Source organism: Heterodontus francisci, chromosome 26 (assembly GCF_036365525.1).
Source record: "Heterodontus francisci isolate sHetFra1 chromosome 26, sHetFra1.hap1, whole genome shotgun sequence".
Lineage (NCBI taxonomy): Eukaryota > Metazoa > Chordata > Chondrichthyes > Heterodontiformes > Heterodontidae > Heterodontus > Heterodontus francisci.
The window spans coordinates 17,176,797-17,201,500 of record NC_090396.1 but is presented as its reverse complement, the minus strand read 5'-3'; the positions used below and the strand labels follow the sequence as shown (position 1 = coordinate 17,201,500).

The following is a 24,704-nucleotide window of genomic DNA, read 5'->3' as shown; positions in this document are numbered from 1 at the left end:
ATGGTTGATGGTCGGCACAGACTCGGTGGGCCGAAGGGCCTGTTTCAGTGCCGTATCTCAAAAGAAAATTAAAGGAATTGATAGGGTAGATAGAGAGAAACTATTTCCTCTTACGGGAGAGTCTGGAACAAGGAGGCATAACCTTAAAATTAGAGCTTGGTCACTCAGGGAGTATTCCCACACACAAAGGAAAATCCGGAACGCTCTCTCCCAAAAAGTTGTTGATGCTGGGGGTTAACTGCAATTTTCAAAATTGAGATTGATAGTTTTTTTGTTCGGTAAGGGGATTAAGGGTTAAAGAACCAAGGTGGATGGACAGAGTTAAGATTCAGATCAGCCATGATCTATTAGAATGGGAGAGCAGGCTTGAGGGGCTGAATTCCAGTTCCAATGTTTCTCAAATCAGGCCTCAACCTTTTGACAGTTTAACAAAGCATTACCAAGGTGTCAAATTGTAAACGGCTCCTTTATTACAACAAAATCTCTCAAAACTGATCACCTATCAACTGTAACTAATGCTAAGCATCTGCAGCATCAGCGGGGGTGGGGGGGACGGGGACGGGGTGACTTGAGCTGGGCCGTCAATCGTTCCGAGTGTTGGGGTCGAAATCACAACCTGTGTCTATATTCTCCCAGTCAGTATCACTCAAGGGCAACAAATCAGCAGGCGGCTCCTTGGCTGAAAGCAGCTGCCAGGCCTGAGCTACAGGCAGCTCTTTGCATCCAGGCTACAAGGGGGCAGTGGGACAATGGTGGGTGGGAGGGGGGGTGGGGAGGGGGAGAGATGGGAGGGGGAGAATGAAAAACTTTGAATGCGTTGATTTGACAGCTCTTGTTATTCCGCACATGCACAGTGTGATTGCCCCCACCCAATCCACTCCAAAAGTGGGCGTTTGCCATCCAATATTGGAATCAGCTGATCATCGCACAGCCATGAGCTCCCCGCTGGCTAGGACTGACGGTGTTAGTGAAGCATTGGCACGGGCACTGTTGGTGCTGGCACCTCACCGGGCCCTATAAGCAAGCACTGCACAACCCATATGCTGTTTGTTAAAGCTCCCACTGTCAGCTGCCATGCAGGGGGTCACGAGTCACATGATTCTCGAGAAATAGATATATCAAAAACATACTTTAGGGTTAGAAATTTATCTTTGGGCGTCAGCACACAAGGGGTGGACTCGCATTGACTGCCTAATCCAAGCCCACCCAATAGTCAGTTCCAATATTATCAAAAAAAGGTGCTATCAAAAAGAGTTAAATCCTCAATGCTTGGGAACTTGGATCGTCAGCTCCCTCAACTGGTGAGTCTCCCATACATCAGTACCCTTTAAAATCTTCGCAAGGTTTCACTTTGCTGAAATATCACCAGCAGAAAAGGCTCGGCTCCATCTCTCTCTCGGTCCTCCCCAATCTCCACACTCGCGTCAGTCTGCCACCTCGCTGTAGTAATATTTCTGGGCATTCTCTGACATCTTCCAGCCCCCGGCACGGAACTCGATAATCTCCAGCAGCAGCAGGCGGGATAGAGAGGAGGGCTGGTGCTGCAGCAAGAAGCCATCTCGCAGCTGGCAGAAGAGATCATCCATCCGCTGGGTGTTCATCCTCTGTAGCTGCTCCCCAATACGATGCAACTGCAACACCAGGCAGTCCACCTAGCAAGAGAGTCAGAAACACAGTTAATGACCATCTACAGATAGAGTGTGGGGGTGGGAGGGCACAACTGGAAAAGATAGCATAGATAATAGTTTTTAAAAAACACAAAAGGGAAGAGAGTAGAAATTGTGTTTTAGGCATGACAGGTAAAGGGAAAACTAAAAGATGTAATTAAACCAGGAGGGAGAAATAAAAAACGTGAGCAAAACAGAGCAGGTCAGTTAAAGAGTATGGCCCAAATGAGTGTTTTTTATCCAAACACATGGAGTATAAAGAACAAGTTAAATGAATTGTAGGCACAAATTCAACTTGGAGGGTATGACATAGTAGCCATTACTGAGACATGGCTGCAAGACAATCAGTACAGGGAACTAAATATACTAGGTTATAAGGTCTACAGGAAAGTTAGGGAAAATGATAGAGGGGGGGAGCCTTAGTGATTAAGATGAAATCACTTCAATGATAAAAGAGGATATAATGAGAAATAAGCAGGCAGTGGAGACATTATGGGTAGAATTAGGAAATAGAAAAGGATTTAAGACTGTAGTGGGAGTTGTGTATCGGCCCCCTGGTACCAGCTTTGAAGTGGTAGATTGTATAAATGCAGAAATTAGACAAGCATATTGCAAAGGCAGAGTAGTTTTAATGGGGCATTTTTACTTTTATATAGACTTGGATAAGCAGACTATCACTTGTCGGAAAGGTAGTGAATTTCTTGAGTGTGTCCATGATCTATAGCCAACAAGGGGCATCCCATAATAGATTTAGTAATGAGTAATGAACCATATTTTGTTAACAGCCTAACAGTGCATGAACATTTATCTAATAGTGATCATAATATGATAGTGTTCAACGTAATGTTTGAAAGGGAGAAATGCAAAACTGCTACTAAGATTTGAGATTTAGGTAAGGCTGACTTCAATTCAATGAGATAGGGATTGTCCATAGTAAACTAGGTAAATCTGTTAATGGGTAAAACAACAGAAAATCAATGGGAGGTGTTCAAAAAAAGAATTTCATGTCATACAGAACCAGTTTATACCTCTAAGAAGCAAGAAATCTACTTGCCAAAATAGACAGCCATGGATAACTAAAGAGGTAAGAGACTACATAAAACTAAAAGAAAAGGAAGAGAAAAATGCAAAAAAAGGACCGATCCTGGAGAAGGCGAGAGGTATAAAGAAAACAAAGGACGACAAAACAGATAGAGCTACAAAAAGAGAATTTAAAGGAATATCAAAATCAACACAAAAAAGTTTTACCATTATATTCGGAGAAAGAGGGTGATCAGAAGAGGGTGGTCAGTTCCCTTTGAAACTGATCACAGTGATGTTGTCAAGGAAAATAAGGAAATGGCTGACATGTTGAATAATTGTTTTGTGTCAGTATTCAGAGTAGAGGAAGAGGTCAGCATGCTGGAAATCTCCAGGAATCTAATATTGAATCAGGGACAGTGACTCACCAAAATTAAATAAAGCAGCAGTAATGAAGGAAATAATGGCACTAAGAGTGACAAATCCCCAGGACCAGATGGTTTCCAACCCAGGGTTTTAAAGGAAGTAGATGAAAACATTGTAGATGCCCTAACTATAATCTTCCAAAGTTCTCTTGGTTCAGGAACCATTCTTTAGATTGAATTATTCTGCATGTCACCCTATTTAAGAAAGGTGAGAGGAAAGCCAGGGAATTATAGATCAGTTAGCCTAACACCTGTTGGGAAATAACTAGAATGTATAATTAAGAACAGGGTGACTGAACAGCTTGAAAATGTTCAGCTGATCAGAGAGAACCAGCATGGATTTGTAAAGGGTAGGTCATGCTTGAGGAACCTGATTGAATTTTTTGAAGACGTGACTAAAGTAATGGAGAGGGGAATGTCTATGGATGTTATTTATATGGACTTCCAGAAGGCATTTAATAAAGTTCCTCATAAGAGACTGTTAGTTAAAGTTAAAGCTCATGGAATTGAAGGCAGATTATTAACCTGATTAGGAAATTGGCTGAGCAGCAGGAGACAGAGAGTAGGGTTAATGGGCAGGTACTCTAATTGGCAGGATGTGACTAGTGATATCCTGCAAGGATCTGTGTTGGGGCCTCAACTATTCACCGTATTTATTAATGACTTAGAAGATGGAATGGAAAGCCACATATCCAAATTTGCTGATGACAAACGGATAGGTGGCATTGTAAGCAGTGTAGATGAAAGCATCAAATTACAAAGAGATATTGATGGACTCAATAGGCTAAATGGCCTCCTTCTGTGCCGTACATGACTCCATGACTCTAAGTGAATGGGCAAGACTGAGGCAAATGGATTTCAATGTAGGTAAATGTGAGGTCATCCATTGTGAACCTAAAAAGAATAGAGCAGAGTACTTACTAAATGGTGGAAAGCTAGAAACAGTGGAGGTCCAAAGAGACTTGGTCCAGGTACACAGATCATTAAAATATTATGAACAGGTATAGAAAATAATCAAAAAAGCTAATGGAATGCTGGCCTTTATATCTAAAGAAATAGATTACAAGGGGTTATAAGTCATACTTCAGGTGAGGTTAGACCACACTGGAGTACTGTGAGCAGTTCTGGACATCACACCTTAGAAAGGATATATTAGCCTTGGAGGGAGTGCAGTGTAAATCTAATAATACCTGGACTCCATGGGTTAAATTACACAGAGAGATTACACAAACTAAGGTTGCTTTCCCTGGGATTTAAAAGGTTAAGGGGTAATTTGATCAAAGTTATTAAGATACTAAGGGGAAAGATAGGGTAGATAGAGAGAAACTATTTCCCCCAGTTGGGGGGTCTAGGAATAGAGGGCAGAGTTTAAACATTAGAGCTAGACTGTTCAGGAGCGAAATTAGGAAACACTTCTTCACACAAAGGGTGGTAGAAGTTTGAAACTTCTGCAAACAGCAATTGATGTTGGATCAATTGTTCATTTAAAATCTGAGATTGATAAATTTTTGTTAACCATAGGTATTAAGGGATATGGGGCAAATGCGGATTTATGGAGTTCTGTCGCAGATCAGTCAAGATTTCATTGAACCACAGAACAGGCTCAAGGGGCTAAATGGCTACTCCTGTTCCTATGTTTTTAAGAGGGCTCAGGCAATCAGACTACAACAACTTGTATTTATATAGCGCCTTTAACTTAGTGAAATGTCCCAAGGCATTTCTCAGGAGTGTTAGCAAACAAAACTTGTCAGCAAGTCACTTAAAGGCAGATGGTCAAAAGTATGGTCAAGGTTTTAAGGAGTCTCTTAAAGGAAGAAGGAGAGGTAGAGAGTCAGACAGGTAAAGGGAGGGAATTCCAGAGCTTAGCATCTTACTGCTGAAAGCTGGAGCGATTAAAATCTGGGATGAGCAAGAGGCCAGATAAGAGGGGTGCAGATATCTCAGAGGGTTGCGGGGTGCAGGAGATTACAGAAATGGGAAAGTGCGGGGCCATGGAGAGATTTGAAAACAAGGATGAAAGTTTTAAAATCGAGGTGTTGCTTAACCGGGAGCCAATGTAGGTCAGCGAGCACAGAAATAACGGGTGAACAGAACTTGGGGTGAGTTTGGACTTGGGCAGCAGAGTTTTGGATCATGAGTTTACAGAGACTGGGCGATGGGAGGCTGGCGTCGGAATAGTCAAATCTCGAGGTAACAAAGACATGAATGAGTGTTTCTGCAGCAAATGAGCTGAGGAGGGGCAGAGTCGGGCGATGTTATGGAGTTGCAAATAGGCAGTCTTAGTGATCATGCGAATTTGTGGCTGGAAGCTCAGCTTGAGCTCAAATATAACACCAAGGTTGCGAACAGTCTGGTTCGGTCTCAGATAGTTGCCAGGGATGGGGATGGAGGTTGGTGGTTAGTGAATGGAGCTTGTGGCACGGACTGAAGACAATGGCTTCAATCTTCCCAATATTTAATTGGGGGGAAATTTCTGCTCATCCATTATTGGACGTCGGATAATCAGTCTGATAATTTAGCAACAGTGGAGGAGTCGAGAGAGGTAGTGGTGAGGTAGAACTGGGTGTCATCAGTGTACATGTGAAAATTAACGCTGTGCTTTCAGATGATGTCACTGAGGAGCAGCATGTAGATGAGAAGTAGGAGGAGACCATGGATCAATCACTGGGGGACACCAGAGGTAACAGTGTGGGAGTGGGAAGAGAAGCCATTGCAGGCTCTCTAGCTATGACTGGAGAGTTAAGAATGGAACCAGGTGCAGTGGAGAGATGTTGGAGGAGGATGGTGTGGTCAACATGTCAAAGGCTGAAGACAGGTCAAGAAGAATGAGGAGGGAAAGTTTAGTTTTGTCACCTTCACATAGGATGTCATTTGTGACATTGATAAGAGCCACTTTGGCACTGTGGCAGGGCGGAAACCTGATTGGAGGGATACAAACATGGAATTTCAAAAAACATGGACACAGATTTGGGAGGCAACAGCACATTCAAGGAATTTGGAGAGAAAAGAGGGGTTGGAGATGGGACGGTAGGTTGCAAGGACTGAGGGGTCAAGGGTTGTTTTTTGAACAGAGGGTGCTGATGGTGGATTTGAAGCAAAGGGGAAAGAGTACCTGAAGAAAGAGAACCATTTACCATATCGGCTAACATGGGGACCAGAAAGTTAGGTGGTCAGCAGTTTCTTGGGAATAGGGTCGAGAGATAGGAGGTGGGGCTCATTGTCAAGAATGCCTACATCTGCTCCGAATTCATATAGTCATTTGAGCTTGGGGGAGATAGGAGAGAAACTACAGAAAGATGCAAGTTCAGGGCTGGGGCAGAGTGGAGCTTCAGAGAAAGTTTTTCCCGGTGGGCTAATGGAAGGGAGGGACACGGCACAGGCAGCTGATTAGATGGTCTCATGAGCTCCTCACACTTAGTGTTGGAGGTGAGGGTGAAGGGGACAGGGGAGAGGGGTTTAAGAAGATGGTTTGCAGTAGAGAAAAGAAGCTGGGGGTGATCCTGGAATATTGGAGTAGTTTTAGCAGAAGAAAGCAGGACTCGATAGTGCTTTATGATCCAGCCAGATCTGGTGATGGATGGCTAAACCAGTTGTCCGCCATATCCTTTAAAGTCTGTGCCCCTTGGACTTAAGGAAGCGCAGATGAACACTGTATCAGGTGAACGGTCAGGGTGAGAGAGAGTAATGGTTTTACTGGGGATTAGGACATCAAAGGCGGAAGTGAGGATGCAGTTGAGCAAATCAGTAACTGCAGAAATGTTGTGGTGAAAGGAGAACCAAAGGCCAGACAGTTGGGATTTCGAAAATGCAGTTTTCAGTTTTTTTAAAATTTGTTCGTGGGATGTGAGCATCGCTGGCAAGGCCAGCATTTATTCCCCATCCATAATTGCCTTTGAGAAGGTGATGGTAAGATGCCGTCTTGAACCATTGCAGTCCATGTGATGCAGGTACATCCACAATGCTGTTTGGGAGGGAGGGACTTGGGAGGCAGTTTTTTCCAGTGGTGGATACAGAAGGAAGTAAGGTTGCGGTGGGGGTGGGGTGGTGTCGGACAGGGTGGGGAAGGATGTGGGTGGAGAGTGATACAAGGAAGTAATGAGAGCTGGCCTTATCTGTGGTTGATACTATGGGACTAGCAAGACAGCATGAGATGGCAATGTCAAGGGAGTGGTCGCAAATATGGGGAGTTTACATGGAGGGAGAGATTATGGGAGGATAAGAGGGCAGTGAACTCAGAAGAGAGAGAGCATGGTGAATTGAGATGGAGGTCGAAATCACTGAAGAGGAGAAATCGCTCCATGCAGAGGCTGAGGGAGGAAAACATAGAAAATAGGAGCAGGAGTAGGCCATTCGGCCTTAGAGCCTGCTCTGCCATTCATTATGATCATGGCTGATCATCCAACTCAGTAACCTGTTCCCGCTTTTGCCCCATACCCTTTGATCCCTTTAGACCCAAGAGCTATATCTAATTCCTTCTTAAAAACATACAATGTTTTGGCCTCAATTACATTCCGTGGTAGCGAATTCCACAGGCTCACCTCTCTCTGGGTGAAGAAATTTCTCCTCATCTCAGTCCTGAAAGGTTTACCCCGTATCCTTAGACTATGACCCCTGGTTCTGGACTCCCCCACTATCGGGAACATCCTTCCTGCATCTACCCTGTCAAGTCCTGTTAGAATTTTATAGGTTTCTATGAGATCCCCCCTCACTCTTCTGAACTCCAGCGAATATAATCCTAACCGACTCAATCTCTCCCCATACATCAGTCCCGCCATCCCAGGAATCTGTCTGGTAAACCTTCGCTGCACTCCCTCTATAGCAAGAACATCCTTCCTCAGATAAGGAGACCAAAACTGCACACAATATTCCAGGTGTGACCTTACCAAGGCCCTGTATAATTGCAGCAAGACATCCCTGCTCCTGTACTCGAATCCTCTCGCTATGAAGGCCAACATATCATTTGTCTTTTTTACCCCCTGTTGCACCTGCATGCTTACTGTCAGCGACTGGTATACGAGAACACCCAGGTCTCGCTGCATATTCCCCTCTCTCAGTTTATAGCCATTCAGATAATAATCTGCCTTCCTGTATTTGCTACCAAAGTGGATAACCTCACATTTATCCACATTATACTGCATCTACCATGCATTAGCCCACTCACTCAACTTGTCCAAATCACCCTGAAGCCTCTCTGCATCCTCCTCACAACTCACCCTCCCACCCAGTTTTGTGTCATCTGCCAATTTGGAGATATTACATGGAGTTCCCTCATCTAAATCATTAATGCTTATTGTGAATAGCTGGGGTCCTAGCACCGATCCCTGCGGTACCCCACTAGTCACTGCCTGCCATTCGGAAAAAGACCTATTTATCCCTACTCTGCCAACCAATTTTCTATCCATCGCAATACACTACCCCAATCCCATGCGCTTTAATTTTACATGCTAATCTCTTATGTGGGACTTTGTCGAAAGCCTTCTTAAAGTCCAAATAAACCACATTCAGTGGCTTCCCCTCATCAACTCTACGAGTTGCATCCTCGAGGAATTCTAGTAGATTTGTCAAGCATGATTTCCCTTTCGTAAATCCATGCTGACTCTGCCTGATTCTACCACTGTTCTCCAAGTGCTCTGCTATAAAATCTTTGATAATGGACTCTAGAATTTTCCCCACTACCAACGTCAGGCTGACTGGTTTATAATTCCCTGCTTTCTCTCCACCTCCCTTTTTTAAATAGTCGGGTTACATTAGCGACCCACCAATCTGGAGGAACTGTTCCAGAGTCTATAGAATCTTGGAAGATAACCACCAATGCATCCACTATTTCGAGGGCCATTTCCTTAAGTACTCTGGGATGCATACCATCAGGCCCTGGGAATCTACCGGCCTTCAATCCCATCAATTTCCCCAATACCATTTCTCTACTAATACTGATTTCCTTCAGTTCCTCCCTCTCACTAAGCCCTGTGTTCCCCAACATTTCTGGTCTGGTATAAAACAGTGAAGATATCTCAGTGAAAAAATAGGCTTTGGAGTGGGTGGTCAAAGACAAGGATTTGAAATGAAAGGTGAGGAGGTGGAACAAAGTGAGACACTCAAAGGAGCAGAAAGTGCCAGAGGAGTAGGGGTATAAACCAAGGTGTGATTTGGTGATAAGCGTCACATCACGATCACAATGGTCTGGGCAGGGCAAGTGGTGAATGGTAGAGTCAAGTGGGAAGAATTCATTTAGGGGGAAGGTGACATCGCCCGCCAGCCAGGTTTCAGTCAAGGCCATGATGCTGAAGTAATAATCCACAATGAAGTTACAGATGGCAAGGGCATTACTCACATGTGCGCAGACATTCTGGAGAGAGATATGCAGAGGGGCAGTGATAGTTTATCCACTGGCATGGTCCACAAAATCAGCATTGGGAGGGGTGGGTTGGGCATGGAAGAGATTGGCAAGATTAACCCCATGCAGGCGTGCTGGAGTAGATAGGTCGACGAGAGAGTAGGATGGGGCATTTGGAGTTGCTGCACATGAGAAGGCCGCAACGAATACCTCGATGTGTACTTCAGAGGAAGCCAAGAGAGGCACAGAGAGAGCTGCAGGTGTCTGTAAGAGGAAGTCAAGACTGGGGCAGCAGCCGGACAGCAGGAAGGTTGAGAAATGCTGAAGGGTTGCAATAGGGATTTGGCTGGGCACAGTATCTGAAAGGAGAGAAATGAAAGGATACACGTTGACAGGAGAGAGGGATCACAGACAGACAAGATAACAAAAGGAAAAAGGGGAAGACAAGAAGTGGAAATAGAAGAGGTGGGCACCGAGCATTGGCAGACAAAGAGAAAAAGAGGCCAGTTAATCAGAAGATGTAAAGATAGAGAAACAGGACCCAGATAATCAGATCATCTACAGACAGAGAAACAGGACCCAGATAATCAGACCATCTTGAGACAGAGACAGAGAAACAGAGCACAAAAAATCAGACCATCTACAGACGGAGACAGAGAAACAGGGCCCAGATAATCAGACCATCTTGAGTCGGAGACAGAGAAACAGGGCCCAGATAATCAGAACATCTACAGATCGAGAAAAAGGGCCCAGATAATCAGACCATCTACAGATAGAGAAACCGGACCCAGATAATCAGACCATCTACAGACAGAGAAACAGGGCCCAGATAATCAGACCATCTACAGACAGAGACAGAGTAACAGGGCCCAATAAATCTGACCATCTACAGACAGAGATAGAGAAACAGGGCCCATTAAATCAGACCATCTGCAGACAGAGACAGAGAAACAGGACCCCGATAATCAGACCATCAACAGACAGAAAAACAGGGTCCAGATAATCAGACTATCTACAGACAGAGAAACAGGGCCCCGATAATCAGACCACCTACAGACAGAGGCAGAGAAACAGGACCCCGATAATCAGACCATCAACAGACAGAAAAACAGGGTCCAGATAATCAGACTATCTACAGACAGAGAAACAGGGCCCAGAGAATCAGACAATCTACAGGCAGAGAAACAGGGGCCAGATAATCAAGCCATCTACAGACAGAGAAAGAGGGCACAGATAATCAGACCATCTTCAGAGAGAAAAACAGGGCCCAGATAATCAGACTATCGACAGACAGAGAAACAGGGCCCAAATAATCCGACCTTCTACAGACACAGTAAAAACAGCGAAACAGGGTCCAGATAATCAGACTATCTACAGACAGAGAAACAGGGCCCTGATAATCAGACCATCAACAGACAGAGAAAAAGGGCCCAGATAATCAGACCATCTACAGACAGAGAAAAAGGGCCCAGATAATCAGACCATCTACAGACAGCAAAACAGGGTCCAGATAATCAGACCATCTACAGACAGAGAAACAGGGCCCAGATAATCAGACCATCGACAGACAGAGACAGAGAAACAGGGCCAGATAGTTTTAGTTTTAGAGATACAGCACTGAAACAGGCCCTTCGGCCCACCGAGTCTGTGCCGACCATCAACCACCCATTTATACTAATCCTACACTAATCCCGTATTCCTATCACATCCCCACCTGTCCCTGTATATTTCCCTACCACCTACCTATACGAGGGTCAATTTATAATGGCCAATTAACCTATCAACCTGCAAGTCTTTGGCATGTGGGAGGAAACCGGAGCACCCGGAGAAAACCCACGCAGACACAGGGAGAACTTGCAAACTCCGCACAGGCAGTACCCAGAATCGAACCCGGGTCCCTGGAGCTGTGAGGCTGCAGTGCTAACCACTGCGCCACTGTGCCGCCCATCAAAAGACAGAAAAACAGGGCCCAAATAATCAGACCTTCTACAGACAGAGAATCAGGACCCAGATAATCAGACCATCTACAGACAGAGAAACAGGGCCCAGATAATCAGACCATCTACAGACAGAGACAGAGAAACGGGGCCCAGATGATCAGACCATCTACAGACGGAGAAACAGGGCCCAGATAATCAGACAATCTACAGACAGAGATAGAGAAACAGGGCACAGATAATCAGACAATCTACAGACAGAGATAGAGAAACAGGGCCCAGATAATCAGACCATCTCCAGACAGAGAATCAGGGCCCATTAAATCAGACCATCAACAGACAGAGACAGAGAATCAGGGCCCAGATAATCAGACCATCTACAGACAGAGAAACAGGGCCCAGATAATCAGACCATCTACAGACAGAGACAGAGAAACAGGGCCAGATACTCAGACCATCAACAGACAGAGACAGGGAAACAAAGCCCAGATAATCAGACCATCTACAGACAAGACAGAGAAACAGGGCCCAAAAAATCAGACCATCTACAGACAGAGACAGAGAAATAGGGCCCAGATAATCAGACCATCTTCAGAGAGAGAAACAGGGCCCAGATAATCAGACCATCAACAGACAGAGAAACTGGGCCCAAATAATCAGACCTTCTACAGACAGAGAAACAGGGCCCAGATAATCAGACCATCTACAGACAGAGAAACAGGGCCCAGATAATCAGACAATCTACAGACAGAGATAGAGAAACAGGGCCCAGATAATCAGACCATCTCCAGACAGAGAATCAGGGCCCATTAAATCAGACCATCAACAGACAGAGACAGAGAATCAGGGCCCAGATAATCAGACCATCGACAGACAGAGAAACAGGGCCCAGATAATCAGACCATCTACAGACAGAGACAGAGAAACAGGGCCAGATACTCAGACCATCAACAGACAGAGACAGGGAAACAAAGCCCAGATAATCAGACCATCTACAGACAAGACAGAGAAACAGGGCCCAAAAAATCAGACCATCTACAGACAGAGACAGAGAAATAGGGCCCAGATAATCAGACCATCTTCAGAGAGAGAAACAGGGCCCAGATAATCAGACTATCTACAGACAGACAAACAGGGCCTGATACTCAGACTATCTACAGACAGAGAAACAGGGCCCAGATAATCAGACTATCCACAGAGACAGAGACAGAGAAACAGGGCCCAATAATCAGACCATCTACAGACAGAGAATCAGGGCCCAGATAACCAGACCATCAATCGACAGAGAAATAGGGCCCAGCTAATCAGACCATCTACAGACAGACAAAACAGGGCCCAAATATTGAGACCATCTACAGACAGAGAAACAGGGCACTGATAATCAAACCATCAACAGACAGAGAAACAGGGCCCAGATAATCAGACAATCTACAGACAGAGACAGAGAAATCGGGCCCAGATAATCAGACCATCTACAGATAGAGAAACAGGGCCCAAATAATCAGACCATCAACAGACAGAGAAACAGGGCCCAGATAATCAGACCATCTCCAGACAGAGAAACAGGGCCCAGAGAATCAGACCATCTACAGACAGAAACAGAGAAATAGGGCCCAGATAAACAGACCATCTACAGACAGAGAAACAGGGCCCAGATATTCTGACCATCTACAGACAGAGAAACAGGGCCCAGATAATCAGACCATCTACAGACAGAGAAACAGGGCCCAGATAATCAGACCATCTACAGACAGAGAAACAGGGCCCAGATATTCTGACCATCTACAGACAGTGAAACAGGGCCCAGATAATCAGACCATCTACAGACAGAGAAACAGGGCCCAGATATTCTGACCATCTACAGACAGAGAAACAGGGCCCAGATAATCAGACCATCTACAGACAGAGAAACAGGGCCCAGATAATCAGACCACCTACACACAGAGAAACAGGGTCCAGATAATCAGACCATCTACAGACAGAGAAACAGGGCCCAGATATTCTGACCATCTACAGACAGAGAAACAGGGCCCAGATAATCAGACCATCTACAGACAGAGACAGAGAAATAGGGCCCAGATAATCAGACCATCTTCAGAGAGAGAAACAGGGCCCAGATAATCAGACCATCAACAGACAGAGAAACTGGGCCCAAATAATCAGACCTTCTACAGACAGAGAAACAGGGCCCAGATAATCAGACCATCTACAGACAGAGAAACAGGGCCCAGATAATCAGACAATCTACAGACAGAGATAGAGAAACAGGGCCCAGATAATCAGACCATCTCCAGACAGAGAATCAGGGCCCATTAAATCAGACCATCAACAGACAGAGACAGAGAATCAGGGCCCAGATAATCAGACCATCTACAGACAGAGAAACAGGGCCAGATACTCAGACCATCAACAGACAGAGACAGGGAAACAAAGCCCAGATAATCAGACCATCTACAGACAAGACAGAGAAACAGGGCCCAAAAAATCAGACCATCTACAGACAGAGACAGAGAAATAGGGCCCAGATAATCAGACCATCTTCAGAGAGAGAAACAGGGCCCAGATAATCAGACTATCTACAGACAGACAAAAAGGGCCTGATACTCAGACTATCTACAGACAGAGAAACAGGGCCCAGATAATCAGACTATCCACAGAGACAGAGACAGAGAAACAGGGCCCAATAATCAGACCATCTACAGACAGAGAATCAGGGCCCAGATAACCAGACCATCAATCGACAGAGAAATAGTGCCCAGCTAATCAGACCATCTACAGACAGACAAAACAGGGCCCAAATATTGAGACCATCTACAGACAGAGAAACAGGGCACTGATAATCAAACCATCAACAGACAGAGAAACAGGGCCCAGATAATCAGACAATCTACAGACAGAGTCAGAGAAATCGGGCCCAGATAATCAGACCATCTACAGATAGAGAAACAGGGCCCAAATAATCAGACCATCAACAGACAGAGAAACAGGGCCCAGATAATCAGACCATCTCCAGACAGAGAAACAGGGCCCAGAGAATCAGACCATCTACAGACAGAAACAGAGAAATAGGGCCCAGATAAACAGACCATCTACAGACAGAGAAACAGGGCCCAGATATTCTGACCAACTACAGACAGAGAAACAGGGCCCAGATAATCAGACCATCTACAGACAGAGAAACAGGGCCCAGATAATCAGACCATCTACAGACAGAGAAACAGGGCCCAGATATTCTGACCATCTACAGACAGTGAAACAGGGCCCAGATAATCAGACCATCTACAGACAGAGAAACAGGGCCCAGATATTCTGACCATCTACAGACAGAGAAACAGGGCCCAGATATTCTGACCATCTACAGACAGAGAAACAGGGCCCAGATAATCAGACCACCTACAGACAGAGAAACAGGGCCCAGATAATCAGACCATCTACAGACAGCGAAACAGGGCCCAGATAATCAGACCATCTACAGACAGAGACAGAGAAATAGTGCCCAGAGAATCAGACCAACTACAGACAGAGAAACAGGGCCCAGTTAATCTGACCAACTACAGACAGAGACAGAGAAACAGGGCCCAGATAATCAGACCATCTACAGACAGAGATAGAGAAACAGGGCCCAGATAATCCGGCTATTTGGAGACGGAGACAGAGAAACGGGGCCTAGATAATCAGACCATCTACAGACGGAGAGAGGGAAACATGGCACCAATAGTTAGACCATCTACAGACAGAGAAACAGGGCCCAAATAATCAGACCTTCTACAGACAGAGAATCAGGGCCCAGATAATCAGACCATCTACATACGGAGACGGAGAAACGGGGCCCACATAAACAGACCATCTACAGATGGAGAGAGAGAAACAGGGCCCAGATAATCAGACCAACTACAGACAGAGACAGAGAAACAGGATCCAGATAATCAGACCATCTGTGGACACAAAAACAGGGCCCAGATAATCAGACAATCTACAGACAGAGAAACAGGGCCCAGATAATCAGACAATCTACAGACAGAGAAACAGGGCCCAGATAATCAGACCATCTACAGACAGAGAAACAGGGCCCAGAAAATCAGACCATCTATCGACAGAGAAACAGGGCCCCGATAATTAGACCATCTGTGGACAGATGAACAGGGCCCAGATAATCAGACCATCTACAGACAGAGAAACAGGGCCCAGAGAATCAGACCATCTACAGACAGAGAAACAGGGCCCAGATAATCAGACCATCTACAGACAGAGAAACAAGGCCCAGATAATCAGACCATCTACAGACAGAGACAGAGAAACAGAGCCAGATACTCAGACCATCTACAGTCAGAGACAGAGAAACAAAGCCCAGATAATCAGACCATCTACAGACAGAGACAGAGTAACAGGGCCCATTAAATCAGACAATCTACAGACAGAGAGGGAGAAACAGGGCCCAGATAATCAGACCATCTCCAGACAGAGAATCAGGGCCCATTAAATCAGACCATCATCAGACAGAGACAGAGAATCAGGGCCCAGCTAATCAGACCATCAACAGACAGAGACAGAGAAATAGGGCCCAGATAATCAGACCATCTTCAGAGAGCGAAACAGGGCCCAGAGAATCAGACTATCTACAGACAGAGAAACAGGGCCTGATAATCAGACCATCTACAGACAGAGAAACAGGGCCCAGATAATCAGACTATCCACAGAGACAGAGACAGAGAAACAGGGCCCAATAATCAGACCATCTACAGACAGCGAAACAGGGCCCAGATACTCAGACCATCTACAGACAGCGAAACAGGGTCCAGATAATCAGACCATCTACAGACAGAGAAACAGGGCCCTGATAATCAGACCATCTACAGACAGAGAAACAGGGCCCAGATAATCAGACTATCCACAGAGACAGAGACAGAGAAATAGGGCCCAGATACTCAGACCATCTACAGACAGAGAATCAGGGCCCAGACAATCAGACCATCAACAGACAGAGAAAAAGGGCACAGATAATCAGACCATCTACAGACAGTGAAACAGGGTCCAGATAATCAGACAATCTACAGACAGAGAAACAGGGCACAGATAATCAGACCATCTACAGACAGAGAAACAGGGCACAGATAATCAGACCATCAACAGACAGAGAAATAGGGCCCAGATATTCAGACCATCTACAGACAGAGAAAAAGGGCACAGTTAATCTGACCAACTACAGACAGAGACAGAGAAACAGGGCCCAGATAATCAGGCCATTTGGAGACGGAGACAGAGACAGAGGGCCCAGATAATCAGACCATCTACAGACAGAGACAGAGAAACAGGGCCCAGATAATCAGACCATCTACAGACGGAGAGAGGGAAACATGGCACCAATAGTTAGACCATCTACAGACAGAGAAACAGGGCCCAAATAATCAGACCATCTACAGACAGAGACAGAGAAACAGGGCCCAGATAATCAGGCCATTTGGAGACGGAGACACAGACAGAGGGCCCAGATATTCAGACCATCTACAGACAGACATAGAGAAATAGGGCCCAGATAATCAGGCCATTTGGAGACAGAGACAGAGAAACAGGGCCCAGATAATAAGACCATCTACAGACGGAGACGGAGAAACGGGGCCCACATAAACAGACCATCTACAGACAGAGACAGAGAAACAGGATCCAGATAATCAGACCATCTGTGGACAGAAAAACAGGGCCCAGATAATCAGACCATCTGCAGACAGAGAAACAGGGCCCCGATAATCAGACCATCTGTGGACAGATGAACAGGGCCCAGATAATCAGACCATCTACAGACAGAGGAACAGGGCCCAGATAATCAGACCATCTACAGACAGAGAAACAAGGCCCAGATAATCAGACCATCTACAGACAGAGACAGAGAAACAGGGCCAGATACTCAGACCATCGACAGTCAGAGACAGAGAAACAAAGCCCAGATAATCAGACCATCTGCAGACAGAGACAGAGTAACAGGGCCCATTAAATCAGACAATCTACAGACAGAGATAGAGAAACAGGGCCCAGATAATCAGACCATCTCCAGACAGAGAATCAGGGCCCATTAAATCAGACCATCAACAGACAGAGACAGAGAATCAGGGCCCAGCTAATCAGACCATCAACAGACAGAGACAGAGAAATAGGGCCCAGATAATCAGACCATCTAAAGACAGAGAAATAGGGCCCAGATAACCAGGCCATTTGGAGACAGAGACAGAGAAACACGGCCCCGATAATCAGACCAACTACAGACAGAGACAGAGAAACAGGATCCAGATAATCAGACCATCTGTGGACAGAAAAACAGGGCCCAGATAATCAGACCATCTGCAGACAGAGAAACAGGGCCCCGATAATCAGACCATCTGTGGACAGATGAACAGGGCCCAGATAATCAGACCATCTACAGACAGAGGAACAGGGCCCAGATAATCAGACCATCTACAGACAGAGAAACAAGGCCCAGATAATCAGACCATCTACAGACAGAGACAGAGAAACAGGGCCAGATACTCAGACCATCGACAGTCAGAGACAGAGAAACAAAGCCCAGATAATCAGACCATCTGCAGACAGAGACAGAGTAACAGGGCCCATTAAATCAGACAATCTACAGACAGAGATAGAGAAACAGGGCCCAGATAATCAGACCATCTCCAGACAGAGAATCAGGGCCCATTAAATCAGACCATCAACAGACAGAGACAGAGAATCAGGGCCCAGCTAATCAGACCATCAACAGACAGAGACAGAGAAATAGGGCCCAGATAATCAGACCATCTAAAGACAGAGAAACAGGGCCCAGATAATCAGACCATCTCCAGACAGAGAATCAGGGCCCATTAAATCAGACCATCAACAGACAGAGACAGAGAAATAGGGCCCAGATAATCAGACTATCTACAGACAGAGAAACAGGGCATGATAATCAGACCATCGACAGACAGAGAAACAGGGCCCAGATAATCAGACCATCTACAGACAGAGAAACAGGGCCCAGATAATCAGTCCATCTACAGACAGAGAAACAGGGCCCAGATAATCAGACTATCTACAGACAGAGAAACAGGGCATGATAATCAGACCATCTACAGACAGAGAAACAGGGCCCAGATAATCAGACCATCTACAGACAGAGAAACAGGGCCCAGATAATCAGACCATCTACAGACAGAGAAACAGGGCCCAGATAATCAGACTATCTACAGACAGAGAAACAGGGCATGATAATCAGACCATCGACAGACAGAGAAACAGGGCCCAGATAATCAGACCATCTAAAGACAGAGAAACAGGGCACAGATAATCAGACCATCTACAGACAGAGAAACAGGGCCCAGATAATCAGACCATCTACAGACAGAGACAGAGAAACGGGGCCCAGATAATCAGACCATCGACAGACAGAGAAACAGGGCCCAGATAATCAGACCATCTACAGACAGAGAAACAGGGCCCAGATAATCAGACCATCTACAGACAGAGACAGAGAAACGGGGCCCAGATAATCAGACCATCTACAGACAGAGAAACAGGGTCCAGATAATCAGACCATCAACAGACAGAGAAACAGGGCCCAAATAATCAGACCTTCTACAGACAGAGAAACAGGGCTCAGATAATCAGACCATCTACATGCGGAGAGAGGGAAAGAGGGCACCAATCGTTAGACCATCTACAGACAGAGAATCAGGGCCCAGATAATCAGACCATCTACAGACAGAGACAGAGAAACAGGGCCCAGATAATCAGGCCATTTGGAGACGGAGACATAGACAGAGGGCCCAGATATTCAGACTATCTACAGACAGACATAGAGAAATAGGGCCCAGATAATCAGGCCATTTGGAGACAGAGACAGAGAAACAGGGCCCAGATAATAAGACCATCTACAGACGGAGACGGAGAAACGGGGCCCACATAAACAGACCTGTCTACAGATGGAGAAAGAGAAACACGGCCCCGATAATCAGACCAACTACAGACAGAGACAGAGAAACAGGATCCAGATAATCAGACCATCTGTGGACAGAAAAACAGGGCCCAGATAATCAGACCATCTACAGACAGAGAAACAGGGCCCAGAAAATCAGACCATCTATCGACAGAGAAACAGGGCCCCGATAATCAGACCATCTACAGACAGAGAAACAGGGCCCAGATAATCAGACCATCTACAGACAGAGACAGAGAAACAGGGCCAGATACTCAGACCATCTACAGTCAGAGACAGAGAAACAAAGCCCAGATAATCAGACCATCTAGACAGAGACAGAGCAACAGGGCCCATTAAATCAGACAATCTACAGACAGAGATAGAGAAACAGGGCCCAGATAATCAGACCATCTCCAGACAGAGAATCAGGGCCCATTAAATCAGACCATCAACAGACAGAGACAGAGAATCAGGGCCCAGCTAATCAGACCATCAACAGACAGAGACAGAGAAATAGGGCCCAGATAATCAGACCATCTACAGACAGAGAAACAGGGCACAGATAATCAGACCATCTTCAGAGAGCGAAACAGGGCCCAGATAATCAGACTATCTACAGACAGAGAAACAGGGCCTGATAATCAGACCATCTACAGACAGAGAAACAGGGCCCAGATAATCAGACTATCCACAGAGACAGAGACAGAGAAACAGGGCCCAATAATCAGACCATCTACAGACAGCGAAACAGGGCCCAGATACTCAGACCATCTACAGACAGAGAAAAAGGGCCCAGATAATCAGACCATCTACAGACAGCGAAACAGGGTCCAGATAACCAGACTATCAACAGACAGAGAAACAGGGCCCTGATAATCAGACCATCTACAGACAGAGAAACAGGGCCCAGATAATCAGACTATACACAGAGACAGAGACAGAGAAACAGGGCCCAATAATCAGACCATCCACAGACAGCGAAACAGGGCAGAGATACTCAGACCATCTACAGACAGAGAATCAGGGCCCAGATAATCAGACCATCTACAGACAGTGAAACAGGGTCCAGATAATCAGACTATCTACAGACAGAGAAACAGGGCCTGATAATCAGACCATCGACAGACAGAGAAACAGGGCCCAGATAATCAGACTATCCACAGAGACAGAGACAGAGAAACAGGGCCCAATAATCATACCATCTACAGGCAGAGAAACAGGGCCCTGATAATCAGACCATCTACAGACAGAGAAACAGGGCCCAGATAATCAGACCATCTACAGACAGAGAAACAGGGCCCTGATAATCAGACCATCTACAGACAGAGAAACAGGGCCCAGATAATCAGAATATCCACAGAGACAGAGACAGAGAAACAGGGCCCAATAATCAGACCATCTGCAGACAGCGAAACAGGGCATAGATACTCAGACCATCTACAGACAGAGAATCAGGGCCCAGATAATCAGACCATCTACAGACAGTGAAACAGGGTCCAGATAATCAGACCATCGACAGACAGAGAAACAGGGCCCTGATAATCAGACCATCTACAGACAGAGAAACAGGGCACAGATAATCAGACCATCAACAGACAGAGAAATAGGGCCCAGATATTCAGACCATCTACAGACAGAGAAACAGGGCACAGATAATCAGACCATCTACAGACAGAGAATAAGAGCCCAGATAATCAGACCATCTACAGACAGAGAAACAGGGCGCAGAGAATCAGACCATATACAGACAGAGACAGAGAAATAGGGCCCCGATAATCAGACCATCAACAGACAGAGAAAAAGGGCCCAGATAATCAGACTGTCTACAGACAGAGAATCAGGGCCCAGATAATCAGACTGTCTACAGACAGAGAATCAGGGCCCAGATAATCAGACCATCAACAGACAGAGAAAAAGGGCCCAGATAATCAGACTATCTACAGACAGAGAAACAGGGCCCTGATAATCAGACTATCCACAGAGACAGAGACAGAGAAACAGGGTCCAATAATCAGACCATCAACAGACAGAGAAATAGGGCCCAGCTAATCAGATCATCTACAGAAAGAGACAGAGAAACAGGTCCCAGTATATCAGAACATCTACAGACAGAGAAACAGGGCCCAGATATTCAGACCATCTACAGACAGAGAAACAGGGCCCAGATAATTAGACCATCTACAGACAGAGACAGAGAAATAGGGCCCAGATAATCAGACCATCAACAGACAGAGAATCAGAGCCCAGATAATCAGACCATCTACAGACAGAGACAGAGAAATAGGGCACAGATAATCAGCCCATCTACAGACAGATAAACAGGGCCCAGAAAATCAGACCATCTCCAGACAGAGAAACAGGGCCCAGATATTCAGACCATCTACAGACATAGAAAAAGGGCCCAGATAATCAGACCATCTACAGACAGAGAAACAGGGCCCTGATAATCAGACGATCTACAGACAGAGAAACAGGGCCCAGATAATCAGACTATCCACAGAGACAGAGACAGAGAAACAGGGCCCAATAATCAGACCATCTACAGACAGTGAAACAGGGCACAGATAATCAGACCATCTACAGACAGAGAAACAGGGCCCAGATAATCAGACCATCAACAGACAGAGAATCAGAGCCCAGATAATCAGACCATCAACAGACAGAGAAAAAGGGCCCAGATAATCAGACCATCAACAGACAGAGAAACAGGGCCCAGATACTCAGACCATCTACAGACAGAGAAACAGGGCGCAGAGAATCAGACCATCTAGAGACAGAGACAGAGAAATAGGGCCCCGATAATCAGACCATCAACAGACAGAGAAAAAGGGCCCAGATAATCAGACTATCTACAGACAGAGAATCAGGGCCCAGATAATCAGACCATCAACAGACAGAGAAAAAGGGCCCAGATAATCAGACTATCTACAGACAGAGAAACAGGGCCCTGATAATCAGACTATCCACAGAGACAGAGACAGAGAAACAGGGTCCAATAATCAGACCATCAACAGACAGAGAAATAGGGCCCAGCTAATCAGATCATCTACAGAAAGAGACAGGGAAACAGGTCCCAGTATATCAGAACATCTACAGACAGAGAAACAGGGCCCAGATATTCAGACCATCTACAGACAGAGAAACAGGGCCCAGATAATTAGACCATCTACAGACAGAGACAGAGAAATAGGGCCCAGATAATCAGACCATCAACAGACAGAGAAACAGGGCCCAGATAATCAGACCATCTACAGACAGAGAAACAGGGCCCAGAGAATCAGACTATCTATAGACAGAGACAGAGAAATAGGGCACAGATAATCAGCCCATCTACAGACAGATAAACAGGGCCCAGAAAATCAGACCATCTCCAGACAGAGAAACAGGGCCCAGATATTCAGACCATCTACAGACATGGAAAAAGGGCCCAGATAATCAGACCATCTTCAGACAGCGAAACAGGGTCCAGATAACCAGACTATCAACAGACATAGAAAAAGGGCCTAGATAATCAGACCATCTACAGACAGAGAAACAGGGCCCTGATAATCAGACGATCTACAGACAGAGAAACAGGGCTCAGATAATCAGACTATCCACAGAGACAGAGACAGAGAAACAGGGCCCAATAATCAGACCATCTACAGACAGCGAAACAGGGCATAGATACTCAGACCATCTACAGACAGAGAATCAGGGCCCAGATAATCAGACTATCAACAGACAGAGAAAAAGGGCCCAGATAATCAGACCATCTACAGACAGTGAAACAGGGCACAGATAATCAGACCATCTACAGACAGAGAAACAGGGCCCAGATAATCAGACCATCTACAGACAGAGAATCAGAGCCCAGATAATCAGACCATCAACAGACAGAGAAAAAGGGCCCAGATAATCAGACCATCAACAGACAGAGAAACAGGGCCCAGATACTCAGACCATCTACAGACAGAGAAACAGGGCGCACAGAATCAGACCATCTGCAGACAGAGACAGAGAAAAAGGGCCCAGATAATCAGACTATCTACAGACAGAGAATCAGGGCCCAGATAATCAGACCATCAACAGACAGAGAAAAAGGGCCCAGATAATCAGACTATCTACAGACAGAGAAACAGGGCCCTGATAATCAGACTATCCACAGAGACAGAGACAGAGAAACAGGGTCCAATAATCAGACCATCAACAGACAGAGAAATAGGGCCCAGCTAATCAGATCATCTACAGAAAGAGACAGAGAAACAGGTCCCAGTATATCAGAACATCTACAGACAGAGAAACAGGCCCCAGATATTCAAACCATCTACAGACAGAGAAACAGGGCCCAGAGAATCAGACCATCTATAGACAGAGACAGAGAAATAGGGCACAGATAATCAGCCCATCTACAGACAGATAAACAGGGCCCAGAAAATCAGACCATCTCCAGACAGAGAAACAGGGCCCAGATAATCAGACCATCTACAGACAGCGAAACAGGGTCCAGATAACCAGACTATCAACAGACATAGAAAAAGGGCCCAGATAATCAGACCATCTACAGACAGAGAAACAGGGCCCTGATAATCAGACGATCTACAGACAGAGAAACAGGGCCCAGATAATCAGACTATCCACAGAGACAGAGACAGAGAAACAGGGCCCAATAATCAGACCATCTACAGACAGCGAAACAGGGCATAGATACTCAGACCATCAACAGACAGAGAATCAGGGCCCAGATAATCAGACCATCAACAGACAGAGAAAAAGGGCCCAGATAATCAGAACATCTACAGACAGTGAAACAGGGTCCAGATAATCAGACCATCTACAGACAGAGAAACAGGGCCCTGATAATCAGACCATCTACAGACAGCGAAACAGGGTCCAGATAATCAGACCATCAATTGACAGAGAAATAGAGCCCAGATATTCAGCCCATCTACAGACCGAGAAACAGGGCACAGATAATCAGACCATCAACAGACAGAGAAATAGGGCCCAGATATTCAGACCATCTACAGACAGAGAAACAGGGCACAGATAATCAGACCATCTACAGAGAGAGAAACAGGGCCCAGATAATCAGACCATCTACAGACAGAGACAGCGAAATAGGACCCAGATAATCAGACTCACTACAGACAGAGAATCAGAGCCCAGATAATCAGACCATCAACAGACAGAGAAAAAGGGCCCAGATAATCAGACCATCAACAGACAGAGAAACAGGACTCAGATACTCAGACCATCTACAGACAGAGAAACAGGGCGCAGAGAATCAGACCATCGACAGACAGAGACAGAGAGATAGGGCCCCCATAATCAGACCATCAACAGACAGAGAAAAAGGGCCCAGATAATCAGACCATCAACAGACAGAGAAAAAAGGCC

General features: G+C 45.8%; 1 protein-coding gene across 3 annotated transcripts in view; it reads right to left on the bottom strand.

Annotated features, from left to right (window-relative positions):
- Positions 1-447: 447 nt before the first annotated feature.
- mif4gdb (MIF4G domain containing b) overlaps positions 448-24,704 on the bottom strand; it is a 61,160-nt gene continuing 36,903 nt past the window's right edge. For all 3 annotated transcript variants that reach the window (XM_068057858.1, XM_068057857.1, XM_068057859.1), the window contains one exon: positions 448-1,652. In XM_068057858.1, the coding sequence (XP_067913959.1) occupies positions 1,425-1,652 (228 nt within the window). In that variant the 3' untranslated portion in view covers positions 448-1,424. The remainder of the gene's footprint in view (positions 1,653-24,704) is intronic.